At 40.4% G+C, this 13,403-nt stretch overlaps 1 protein-coding gene across 1 annotated transcript in view; it reads left to right on the top strand.

Annotated features, from left to right (window-relative positions):
* ALG9 (ALG9 alpha-1,2-mannosyltransferase) overlaps positions 1-13,403 on the top strand; it is a 94,062-nt gene that overhangs the window by 72,237 nt on the left and 8,422 nt on the right. Inside the window, exon 14 of the mRNA XM_045297742.1 lies at positions 10,469-10,599. Coding sequence (XP_045153677.1) covers positions 10,469-10,599 — 131 coding nt within the window. The remainder of the gene's footprint in view (positions 1-10,468; positions 10,600-13,403) is intronic.

Raw genomic sequence — 13,403 nt, 5'->3', positions numbered from 1 at the left:
TATATCCTTCTCCCGAAGCTGCAGATTCAGTGCCATCCCTTGAAATCAATTCTTCTTGGGGGAGGGGCAGCCATCCACTTAGTATTTGGAGCTGGGACCAGCCCCCCAGACCTCTCCACTGATTCCCTACTCTGCGCCGGCATGTTGTAATGAAGGTTTCTATAAATGTCAATTAGATCTTTTCAGTTCAGCTTATTGACTTAGATCTCAGTTTAGATCTCAGTTACTGGTAAGAAATGTGTTGTAGTGACAAATACCATAGGGGTTGTATCTTTTCTCCTTTTATTAGTCTTGCTTCCTGTATCTTGACACTGCTATTAGGCACTTTAAAGAGAGTTTTATTTTCTTAGAGCATTGACCATGTAGCAGTTATTTGTCTAAATTTAATGTAACTACTTTCAGGTATCTTTTGTTTGGATAGCCTAATATATCTTTATTTGTCCTTTTACTTTTAATCTTTCTGTATCTTTATAGTTAAGTATGAGAGAGCTCCAAATAGCTTGTGGGAAAATGTCATTATCTTTCAATTCTATTTTTCCATGAACTTTGTGAAGCCCCCTTATATATTTTAAGCTTCTTGTAAACAATATATATCTAAGCCTTGTTTTTTGTTCCCTTTTCCATCCATTTTGTCTGCCTTTTTTTTTTAACCTTCTGTCTCTGTCTTTTAATTAGTTGATTTAGACCACTCACACATAACATGCTTATTGATATTGTTGGATTTATGTCTACAACATTTGTAAAAAATTTAGATGTACAAATGCATGAAACTTTCCTAGCCTTTCCCATATTTAATAATTTCAGGATAACACTGATGATATCTTGACTTTAAATAGCTACTTGACATCTATTGATTTGGAGAACTGCCGTAGACGTGAACTTACTTTGCCTTTGTCTTTTCTAAAAATGGAGTGGTGTCATCATACCTCCTCATCTAACTTTTGGAGAGTGTGTGTGAGGAAAAGCAGCATCATCCCAAGACAGGTCAGATATACTGCCGTTCTCCAACTCTCCCAGAGGGCCCAATTGTGTCACCATCACTCCCACAGTACTCTCTACTTCTCTGCTGGGTTCAGTAATTCATTGCAATGGCCCCATAGTACTCATAGACTATTTCAGCAAATATAGTAGCAGGCTACAACTCCGGGTCAGGAATGACTTAAGATACAAATCTTCAATGAGGACAGCTTCGTAGCTTCAGTCCCCCAGAATGGCCTTTGACCTGCTCCGGCAAGTGTTGCATTTGCTGATAAAAGCACTTGGAGGCGTTCTACTCTTCCAGGGAGCCTCTTCCCGAAAGTTGCTCAGTGTTGACCTGTGAGTCAGCATGCCCACTGTACTGTCTTGCACTGCCCTCCTGGTTCTTACTGTCTTGGGCCATCTCTAGTGTCATAGCTCTCACTCTCTCCTGGGGTTAGGAGGCAGTCTCTCAGCACATCGGCCCCATGTCTGACACACATGCTCCACTCTTGCCTCTTCTTGATTTCCTCTTTATGATAGTGAAGCCTCCCCTCTTCAGTTCTGGGAAAGTCTCTCTTGAAGCCTAGTGGGATGGCAAAATGGACCAATTCATTGGGGCTTTGTACATCTAATCTTCAGTATTAGGTATGTTAGCCAGTCTCCTTGGTGTATCACTTCATTTGCATAATCCCACCTAGTCAGTTTCTGTGAGTCATGAGACCCTGACTGGAGAAGTACCGTGTTAAGTAATTCACTCATCACTGCAAATAATGTATCTTCAGTGGTGTTCCGTGCTAGAAGTAAGACATGAGTTCTCTAGTTACGCAAATCTTGGCACTATGGAGAACAAATCCTATGCATTTTTTTACCTCCGGTGTCAGAACTTTCTTTCAATATGAAAATACATTTAATGATGAGCCGCAGTAGTTTGGAGAAGAGTAGAATCTTCAGCGTGAAGTGTATACAATTACGATGAAGTCATTGTCTCCACCATGATCCTTTTTAAGACTTAAGAGGGGTCTTTAGTGGGTTGTAGTTCAAACCCTTTGAAGAGGTGATAAATCCTCTGAGGCTAGATTAGGTTATTTCCCTGTATCACAGATCTGAATGGGGCTGTATATTATGATCACAAGAGTGCTAGTCAGGAATAACTGTTTAAAATTGATTTCTATAGGCAACTTACATACTTTCCACTTTTCTGTTCTAGAAAATATATTCAAGTCAGTCAAATCTAGTTATGATGGATTGTCTAGCTTTACTCAAAATTAGTAGTCAGTTTACAGGATCTTGAACTCATTTTGTTAATAAGTTTTCTTTAGTAGCTTTATTCCAATATGATTTGATTTTTATTATGGAAAGTATGAAGAGATGGACTCCCTGGGTGGCACAAATGGTTAAGAGCTCAACTACTAACTAAAAGGTTGAAGGCTTAAATCTTCCCAGAGGGCCCTCAGAAGAAAGGCCTGGCAATCTGCTTCTGAAGGATCACCTTTGCTAAAAGTCCTATGGAGTATAGTTCTTCTCTGACGTAAATGGGTTGCCATGGGTTGCAGTTGCTTCAAAGGCAGCTGGTTGCCATGGGGAAAACAGAACGTCCTTCAGGGGCCAGAAGCTAAGGGAAGAAATTATTATAGGTAGTTTGGAATTGTCCAGTATCCTCGTGCACCTGGTGGCTGTTCTTTCCTTCAATAAGGGTTTTTGACTGCCTACTGTGTACCAAGTACCAGGGGTGTGGTGATGATCAAGACAGGCTCAGTCCTTGCCTTTGTAGAATTTAGAATGCCCAGCCATAAAAAAATCCTGGTCCCTTGCTACAGTTGCTGAGATAGGGAGATGGCAAGATGTAATTAAAAATTTACTATGTGTTTGGGAAAGAAAGAAGAGGTCCTGAATATTGCCTTAAAAAAAAGTAAAATTGATAGCATATGTCAGCCATTGTTCCTATTGGATAGCCTTCAGGTATGGCAAAATTATCCTTCATTGAGTGCAAAATGTCTAAACGTTTTTGGCTTTTTTCCCCAGCTTTAATTCTCCTACTTGCCCTGGCGTTACAGTACAATTGACTTTGAGTGATCTTTCATGTTATACCCCTTGACTCGTAGAGGATTCTTTCTGCATTTTCAGTGACATTTGAGAAACAAGGTTTGTCTTCTATGTCGAGCTGCTTTCTCTGTGATGTTGGCCCTTGTCAGAGATCTCTATTTTTACAGCTACTTATGTCATTGTCATTTCCAGCTGATAGACGCCTGATTGCAAATTCACATTCTTCCTGTCTTGGGACTTAGCAGGTCAGGCAGCTGAATAGGCAGCAAGGAAGGTCACTGAGAGAGAATAGGAGTTGGACAGTTAGTGTTTTCCTTTTCTTTACAGAGTGTTTGCAACTGTATGCTTACGGTCAAATATACTTGTTATTCCTATTGTTACCTTTTCTCCATCTCAATCTCCTCAAGCCTTTCCGTGGCATTCAAAATCCACTTTCTCCCAGTCCAAGGTTTTCAAAACTCTGTATTTTTCCAACTGTCCTCCTACACCTTTTCAAATGGCTCCTCCCTTCCCTTGCTTCTCCTCAGTGCTACAGGTGTGTTCCCAAGCCTCATCCATGCCTTCTAACCTCTCTGTACCTTTCTCCTCTCAGTGCTGTTTTCTCTTGGACTTCTTTTCTTTCCTTTTTTCATGCTTTCTGTGAGTAGTTCAAAATCACCAGCCACTCACTCCATGGGAGAATGAGAAGGCATATATATATATATATATATATACTGGATTGTTGTGAGTTGGAATCAACTCAATGGCAGTGGAGACTTTTATGTTTTGTTTTGTTTTTAAGAATTAAGTAGATATGGGAAGTGAGTAGTACTCACTATCCACTGCCATTGAATCAATAATTCCAATTCATAGCAACTGTTTTAGTCTGGGTTGACTAGAGAAACAAATCCAGAGGCACTCATATGTGTAAGGGAGAATTTTATATCAAAGATCAATTGTACATTAAGAAAACATCCCAGTCCAATCCAGATCAAGTCCCTAAGTCCGATATTACTCCATATATAAATACTAGTCCATAAATTCCTCTTTAAACTCATGTAGCCATGCAATGACACCGAATGTAGGAAGATTACAGGCCAGTGGGTGGAAAGTCTTGTGGATCCAGTGACAGTGGAAGCATCCACGTGGCTGCTCCAGCTCCAGGGCTGTAGTGTACTTAGCTCCATGTCAGCAGGAAGATGAAGCAGAGAGTGTATCTGACCTCCAGTGAGCTATATACATCCTTTGCACCTCCAGATGAGGGCACCAAACTGTGACCTGATTGACAGCATAGACTCCACTCCTTCGCAAGTTGACAGGAGATTATGCAACTGCCACAGCAACCCTAAGAAACAGAGTAGAACTCCTTGGTGTTTCCGAGACTGTAAGTCTTTATGGAAGTAGACAGTTTTTCTCAAGGAGCAGCTGGTGGGTTTGAACCACTGACCTTGCAGTTAGTTAGCTGCCCAATGCCCAAGCAAGGCTCTGCTTCAGTCAACAGGAACAGAAAACATTTCTCTAGCTCTCAGTATTCCAATCACATTGTCCTTTCAATTTCTTGAATTTACTATGCTTTTCACCTCATTAGGTGTAAAACACATTTTCTTTCTTAGATCACACAATTAATTCTTCACTGCAACCCTCTTTTTCCTGCTTCCTGTTGTTAGGAATCTCCTTGTTGATGTTCTCTTTTCTCTTCGGCCTGGTTTGTTCCTGTCTCCACTAGTTGTTCCTTTAAAATAGACCTGTGGTTTGCCTTTTCCTCCTTTTCCACTTCTACATACTGGATACTGCATTAATATCTAGAGTCCTTGCTTCTAGCCTTATCCTCCATCACCTCCCCGCCCAGGCCTCCTCAACAAAGCTGTATCCACGTCTCGACATCTCTTTCTAAGACCTGGTTTTTGTTCTGTTGTTACGAACAGTAAAATACGTACCAACAGTTTTTGCATACAGTCCAGTGACGTGCATGACATTCTTCGGCTTGTACAATGTCTTACCCCTCTGAGTGTTTTCCCTCCCTCAACTTTCTAGCTCATCTTTCAAGCCGCTGTTGTCAATTTGATATCAAGGCAGATAGTTGTTAACTAGTTAAGCTAAATTATTGTTTGCTTTTAACCTCAGGGTATGCTTTTGGTTTAAGGTTTAAAGGTACCCTAGGGAAATAGTCTTAAGGTTAATCCAGTTCCAGAAGATTGGAGTCTGAGGATTTGAAATTTTGTAGTGCATTTTCCTCCTTTTGATCAGGGTTAGTTTTTGTTTGTTTGAATCAATATTAATCATTATTTGAAAAACTTACATTCCTTTTTTTCTTAGTTGTTTTTAACTGCTTTATTGACATAGTTTACATATCATACATTTCCGTAGTTCCGTAACCTAGGAGTTGTGCCCCAAACCTCGGTTCTTGATACAGAAAAGCCTCACTCTCCCAGTGTGATCCCTCAGTCTTCAGACTCGAATCCTCTCTAGTTCTATTTCTCAGCTCACGCCTTTTGTGGTAGATATTATACTATTCCCTCTCTCTTTTAAATCATTTTATTGTGGCTCGTACAACTCTGATCACAATTCATATATGCATCCATTGTGTCAAGCACATTTGTACATGTGTTGCCCTCATCATTCTCAAAACCTTTGCTTTCTACTTGAGCCCTTTATATCAGCTCCTCGTGTTTCCCCTTCCTCCCTGCCCCCCTCCCTCTCTTTTAATTTACCACCTCCAGATAATGATTCTACTAACTACAGTTGCCCCCAATGATCACTACTGTAGTTTATACCTGTTAGTATCATTTCTGGGCCTAAATGATACGTTTCAGAAGAGACATACTTTCTGGGAATTTTATAGGACCTGGTTTAGGATTCACAAAAAAAGGTGCTCAGAAGTGGGTGCTGCTAATTCATCGCTGCTCAGGGATTATGAGTTTTTCTTAGTGTAGCCCACTGCCCTGTATACTGATCTTAGCATGAATTGACAGTGGAGACTACAGATTCTCACAATTCACAGAGCAAACCAAGGAGTCTTTCCAACGTACTGCTATTTGTATAGTCTTTTGCAGTTTATACACTTTATCTATGTGAATCGTCTCATGTAATCTTCATTATAACTCTGTGAGGTAAATGGCATCATCCTTATTTTACAGATGACATGGAGGTATCAAAACCTTAAATGAGTCTGGTCACCTCGCTAGATTGTGGTGACATCCACACTTGACTGCAATTACAGCTTCTTTTCTAATGCCCTTTTTTCTTCTCTAATGCAGAACCTGCCCTTGATTATACTTGATTAACCTGCTGGCGGCCTTTGTCCTTGTGTGTTATAGTTGTGTCATAGCTGTTTCCCTGGGGAAGGAAAAGAATATTCAGCAGCTGCTACTTAGAAAGGGTAAAAAAGAGGTTAGATTGATTTTAATATAATTAATTGAATTAATATAAAATTTCAGTTAGATCTAGTAGTGGGATTTGTATACTAATGGCATGATAAGTTAAATATTAAGCTGACTGACTGGTGTGCTTGGGTGTTAGCTAGTTATACCCACATCTACTCTTCTCTGGATCTAGATAACTAGACTTGTAATGTGCAGGCCAGAAAAGGCCAGACTTAAGTCAAGTATGGAAATGTCCCTCCCCCAAAGTGGTCTGGGCACAAGACCCTAGGGCCTCTGCCCCTTGCAGGTTCTGTTGGATTACACAGGCCTAACACTTGGCAAGCTTTTACATTTTTGTTTCATGTTCTTAAAATCCTTGGAAGCTTGAGTGGGTGTTCAGACCAAAAAGCTGCTTCCTGTAGTGTTTATGTAAAGGATCGTTTTTAGAGAGTTATGTGAACTGGAATTGGGTCTGACGTCAATTCTCAGTGTGCTCTCTCCCCCCTGGAGAAATAGCCCATATGTAAAGACAGATGTGAGACTCAAGTTCTTTTACGTATAAATAATGCTGGGAGAAAATGAGATCACTGCTGGCAGTTAGAGGTTGGAGAAGAACAGGGTTCAGTGTAAGTCAGAGAAAATCAAGTGTGCTTTTAAAAACCTCCATTGTGTATGTGGATTCATAAGCCTAAATAAGCATAAAATATAAATGTGCAAGAAATTAATAATAATATAACAAATAAGTTCTCATTTATCGATTATTCTTGTATTGTGTTTAAATAGTTTTGTAACCTACAATCTTTAAAGCTTTATAGTTTCATGTTTTACATTTAAGTCTATAAGCTTTATGAAGTTGAGTTTAGGTGTGGAGTGAGGTCGAGGTCCATTTCCCATTATGGATACCCGTTGGCCCTAGAACCAGCCTAATCCTTTCTCCACACTCCAAGGTATCGCTTCTTTGATAATTGAGGATCCCTATGTGTGTGTGAATCTATTCTTTTTCATTAGTCTGTTGATCTCTTCCTACACTGATGCCTCACTATTTTAATTACTATAATTTTATAGTAAGTGAACCTCCTGTCTTAGTTTTTTTTTCAAAAATGCTTTGGCTGATTTTGTTCTTCTGAACTTCCATATTTCGGAAAACTGATTCATCAAGTCTCAACAAACAAACAAACAAAAAACAGTCTGCTGGGATTTGGACTGAGATAACATTTAATCTATCAATCGCTTTGGAGATTTGACATCTTTATGATCTTGATTCTTTCACATAAGAATAAGGTATATCGATATTTGTTTAGATCTAATTTGCTGTTTCTCAATAAAAAATGTTTTTGAGATAAATGTATAACATAAAATTACCATGTAAATCCTTTTAAAGGGCATTACTTACTGGCTTTTAGAACATTTAAGTGTTGTGCTATTATCACCGCCAAAGCAGCTTCCAAAGGAAATGACATCTGAGAAGTAGAGTAAGTCATGAGCGTGCTGGCAGTGGACCCAGAGCAGAGTAATAGTGAGCATACTGAGTGTGCGTGGCTTTCATAAGGCAATTTCACTGAAAAAGAAGGAGGAGGAGGCAGAGGAAGAAAGGAAGGAGTAAATACAAAGTCACCATATACCAAAATGAATCGATCGACCTTCCACCACTCACAGATGTAGCATAGGATAAAGAACTGAAGGTATTGAAGGAAGAAGTTCAAGATGCACTGAAGACATTGGTGAAAACAAGGCTCCAGGAATTGATACAATACTAATCGAGATATTTCAACAAATGGTTACAACATTCACTCCTCTATTCCAAGAAATCTGAGGGACAACTACCTGGCCAACCAAATGGAACAGATCCATATCTGTGTAGACTCCAGAGAAAGGTGATCCAATAGAATCTAGAAATTATCCAACAATATAAGTAATATTACATACAAGTAAAATTTTGCTGAAGATAATGAAAAACCAGTTGCCGTAGTACATCAATAGGGACTGCCAGAATTTCAGCCAATTGAGAAGAGGATGTGTCATGATGGATCTTGGCTGAATCCCATCCCCAAAAGCTTCCAACCTTTTACCATCAAACGTAAGTTTTTTGTATTGTTTTGTACTACGTTCCTCAGAGAGCTCAGAGTTTCTTGGCATCAATCTTCCCCTAGGTCTAGGAGCTTCTCAGTGCTGGATCCAGGTCCACGCGATGAACTCCACTCCCATTCCTCTCTCTTGGAGGTGGTGGTTCCCTCTGATCTCTGCTTGCATCTCTTTTGTATGTGTTGTAAGATAAGAGGTGCTGCAGGCCACACCCCGGGAAACTCTTCGCTCAGAACTCACTGGCTCAGGACTGTGAGAGAACCAGAAAAGTTGCAGCCCACCCTAACTCGCTTATAACTGATTGGTTGATATCACATATGGTCACGTCATTGGGCATCATTCCCTAACTGTCACATTGCATGATTACATAAATACCAAACCAGAGAATCGTAGTATCGCCGATATTTGAGTGGGTGAGGCACAAGTCAATCTATGACAGTGTCTTTTTTTTTTCAATGTTTAAACTTTTTAAAAAAATTAAAAAGCCTTTTAAAAAATACCCTTGTGACTGTTAACTATTCTGATGGCTGTGAGAAGAGGAGACTGTGGATACAGTTGTTGTTTTTCATCATTTACTGGGGTTTTTACAGCTCTTACAACTTCCTGTCTATCCGTTGTATCAAGCATATTTGTACATATGTTGCCATCATCATTTTCTGAGCATTTACTTTCTATTTGAGCCCTTGGTATCATCTCCTCTTTTTTCCCTCCCCCACCACATGTGTGAATACAGTTTGAAATGAACTAAACAGCAGAAGGAGCCTGCATATTTTGTTTATTTGTTTATTTTAATTAATCATTTTATTGGGAGCTCTTACAGATATTATAACAATCCATAATTAAGTTAGATCAAGTTTAATTTTACAATTTCTACCACCATCAGTTTCAAAACTTTGTTTATTCTTGAACTCTTTGATATCTGCTCCCCTTTACCCCCTCCCTCCCTCACCCTACCCCCAGAAACCTTTATTACTATATTATATATTATTGTTATTATTTGCTGTATTGTACGCCATCCAGTGTATAATAGGTTCACCTACAATTCTGTTATTAATTTCCTTTGAGTGGGGTTATACAGTCATCATTGCAATCAGCACCCCCCCCCTCTTCCTGTACTCTCAGGGAATCATTACTCCTGCTACTGTTTCTGAAGGGTTATCTATCTTGGATTTCATGCATCAAATGCTCTTAATTACATAAATGAACATCTGTAAGTCTAACAAGATTAATGAGGTAAAAAAGACCATAATAGTCAGGGAAGGAAATATTAAAGAACTAGAGGAAATATTCTGACAGCAGAAGGAGCCACATGTTTTATAGCATGTTCTATTGAATTGATGCATCTTGTAAGGCACAGGGTGCCAGTATGCTTTATGTGAGATGCATAATTACTCTCTTAGGAGAGCCCATGACTAAGTGACAATAGTTTTGGTAGTACTTATAATTTTCACAATGTTCTTCTCCCCTGCAGTTCTGATATCATTAAAAAGACAAAAAACAAACAACAAAAACTTGCAGAGATAGTTCTGATGTCTCAAATCTGTTAAATCTCTGGAGATGATATGCACAGTATCTGTACCACCTATAAAGTATAGCATAACCTCATGTAGCTGTGTCAGGGAGTTCAGGGCTTCCTTACATGTTAGCATTTATATTTAGTCATGACCTTTCAATTTCTGTAATAAGAGGGAACAGATTAAAGGGAACAATGGTAAGCAGAAAGTGAGAGGTTTACTTGAGGTGGGCTGTGGATGGCCTTATGGTAGCTTCAGAATCATCTATGGGGCAAGAAAGACCTATTCACCCAAATTAGAGTCATACTACTCAGAACTTATATATATGTTTGAGTGGACAAGCCCATGTCCCCCAAGCCCCTATCTCACTCGAAGGAAGAGTGCACGGGTAACATTACGATATGTCTTCTAAAGACTTGGATGTTTCGTGGGACCCTGTGGGAATTCCTCGGACAGCAATTGATGTTCTGTATCCTGAAAGGGACCTTTGTAATTACTAATGAAGAGTTGGCCTTTTTTCCTTTGCAGATCGACATCAATAAATGCCATTATTTAGTAGATTTGGATACTTCGAGAGAAACACCCCGGGAACCAAATTATTCATCTAATCGAGAAAAATGGATCAGTCTGGCCTCCAGACCATTCCTTGATGCTTCTAGGTATGTTGTATTGATGCTAAAGGGGGTAGTGGGTGGGACTGGTAGGGTAAAAATTGGATTCTAGGGTTGAATAACTTCCAGCCCTTGGCTGACTCTGCTAGCCTTTGTTATTGTATTTGGCCCTAAACACTCTTCTAATCTTGCCTTGTTTCTGAGGAATCCAAGAGTTCTCTTTTTCTAGGCACCAGGATGTAGTGCATATTCTGGCTTCCAAATGAACAGTCTACTGAAGAAAACTCAGACTAGCGTTTGACATCAATTTACTAATTTGGGCTAGTAAATTCCAGTTATCTTAATCAAGAGTGCTGTAGTACTGTTGGAAAGATTGACTGGAGGTTCATGTCCATTTTTTTCAGGCTTCGGTTCAGTCAGGGCTGAGACAGATTTGAAAGGTTAAGTAGAGAGATCAAATAGGTTTGACTGTCTCTTCAGAAAACTTTCGTGGGTTAATAATGAGGGTAGTCAGGCGATTCAAGTGGAAAAGCCATGGAGAGACGGTATTTGAAAGCCTGGGTTGTTTGTGTTAGGGAGTGAGCAGATATCCAGTCAACAGAAGGAAAGCTGTGAGGCCCAGGGAAGCCTGGTGGACAGTGTCCAGGATGAAAAAAGGTCCGGCAGGAAGCATCAGGAAGAGGACGAGGTCCTGAGACGAAAATCTGGGACTCAGAAATAGGGACTGGGGCCCTAAGGCTCAGCGCCAGGAAAGCTGGATAATGTCACGGTGCCGGGTTAGAGTGTCAGGAACTGGATGCCCAAAAGTAGGAGGAGGTGGAAAGGGTATCTAGTTAATGGAATTGAGGTAGAAGACTGGTTCTTCGTTTGAGAAGAACAAATTTCCAGTTACTAGACGTGGGTTCAGTCAAAGCAAGCTTAGCAAGAAAGCTGAGATGCTGACCTAGACACCAAGTTGGTCTCGAAAGGGAGGCTGGAGTGTGATTTGGATCGCTGCAAGAGTTGAGCAGATCACTGTGCTTTTAGACGAAGTCTCTTCAGTGAGTGTCTAGTAAATGATGGTTGGGAAGGATTGGGGCGAGGAAAGGAATAGAGGTTGATGGAGATCTAGAGTGATTCTCAAGGATGGAACTTTCGCCCATACCATCACTCCCAAAGTCATTTCCTCAAAGGTCTGATACAGAATTTCTATGAGAGCTATCTCCATGTAATGGGGAATAGTCCTGCTTTTCAGCATGTATTTTTTGAGAGCCTTTGATGTGCCAGACATTGTTCTACATGCATTAGATGTGCCAGTGAATTAAACAAGGAACCTGGTCCTTGCAGAGTTGATTGTGTGGAAGTGAGCAAGGGAGCCACACAGAAGACATCATAGAATAAGGAAACAAGCGGTGTACGTGAGAACACGATGGCTGTTAAGCAAAGAAGTGGAGCCGAGTAAGGAGGATTGGGAGTGCCACTCAGCCGGGGCTGCATGTTTCACTTGGGCTGCCAAAGCAGGTCTCACTGAAAAGATGATTGATATTTGAACAGAGACTTGAAAGATGTGAAGAAGTTAGCCTGTGGCTATCTGGGGACCAGCCAGGTCAAGGAACAAGGGGCTAGTAAGGCTGGAGCTGAGCTAGGGAAGAGAATATAGCAGCAGGGCGCATGGCCAGCGTCACAGGAAGGAGGAGTGCAGACGATGAAGAGTTTTGTAGGCTCCTGAAAGGCTCTTGCTCCACAATAAATGGGAAGCTCATGTTGGATTTTGAGTAGATGATGCGAGACGACTTTTGTTTTAAAAGGATCATTTTGGCTACAGTGTTCACGATGTTCTGCAGGAGACAAGGATGGAGGCCGGAGCCTCGTTAGGAGACTGCTGTGGTAATGCAGACAAGAGAGGAAAGAGAGGACAATAGAGTTGGTGAGAAATGTTTAGAGACAGGGTAGATAGAAATGGTCTGAGTTTCCTTAAGGCCTAGATTAAAGGTGGGAGAAAAAGAGAGGAGCCACGAACGACTCCAAGGATTTTGGTCAGAAAAACCACAAAATCAAAATTTCCAGGAACTAAGATAGGAAAGACTATAAGTGGAACAGTTTGAGAGGACCAAGAGGGAAAATTCACTTTAGTTGTGTGGAGTTTGGTGTGTCAGTGGACAAACAGAATGATTGCATATCCAGCTGGGGACTTCTGAGCTAGAGCTATGTCCAAGTGTTGGCAATTACATGATATTTAAAAGCATGAGACTAGATGAGATGGCCAAAAGAGTGAATGAAGTTAGGGATGGAACATTTATTGAAGACCTTCAACATCTAAGAGCTTAAGCTTCATGCAGGCATGATCCCTGCCCTGGGGAGTTTATAGTACACATGGAGATGGGCATGCAATTGGGTGGCTGTCATACATGACAGAATATGATTAGTGATGTAACAGAAGGTCAGAGAAAGTCTTTGCTGTTGTAAAATCACAAGGGAGAAATTGATTCCAAAGATTGCATTTGAAGATTGCATTAGCGTGGGGGAGATGGGTTGGAAGAAGAAAAATGTGGAGAAGTTTGGGAGATTATTCTGGGGGACTAGATTAGAGGTAATGAGGGAGGGAAGTCAGGAGATACATTGCTTGCAGAGTAGGGCCAGGCCAAGTTTCAGATCCAGAAAACTCATGACTTTCCCCAAGAGCCTGTCTCAAGCTGTTTTTTGGTTTTTTATTTTAAGTTTCCGCTTCAGTAGTCTTTTTTTTTTTTTAATCATTTTATTAGGGACTCATACAACTCTTATAACAATCCATACATATATCAATTGTGTAAAGCGCATTTGTACATTCATTGCCCTCGTCATTCTCAAAACATTTCCTCTCCACTTAAGCCCCC

Source organism: Echinops telfairi, unplaced genomic scaffold, assembly GCF_000313985.2.
Source record: "Echinops telfairi isolate 266 unplaced genomic scaffold, ASM31398v2 ScPeMD7_7421;HRSCAF=8459, whole genome shotgun sequence".
NCBI classification, from domain to species: domain Eukaryota; kingdom Metazoa; phylum Chordata; class Mammalia; order Afrosoricida; family Tenrecidae; genus Echinops; species Echinops telfairi.
Note: the sequence above shows the minus strand (reverse complement) of the source record. Positions and strands in the feature narration are given on the sequence as shown.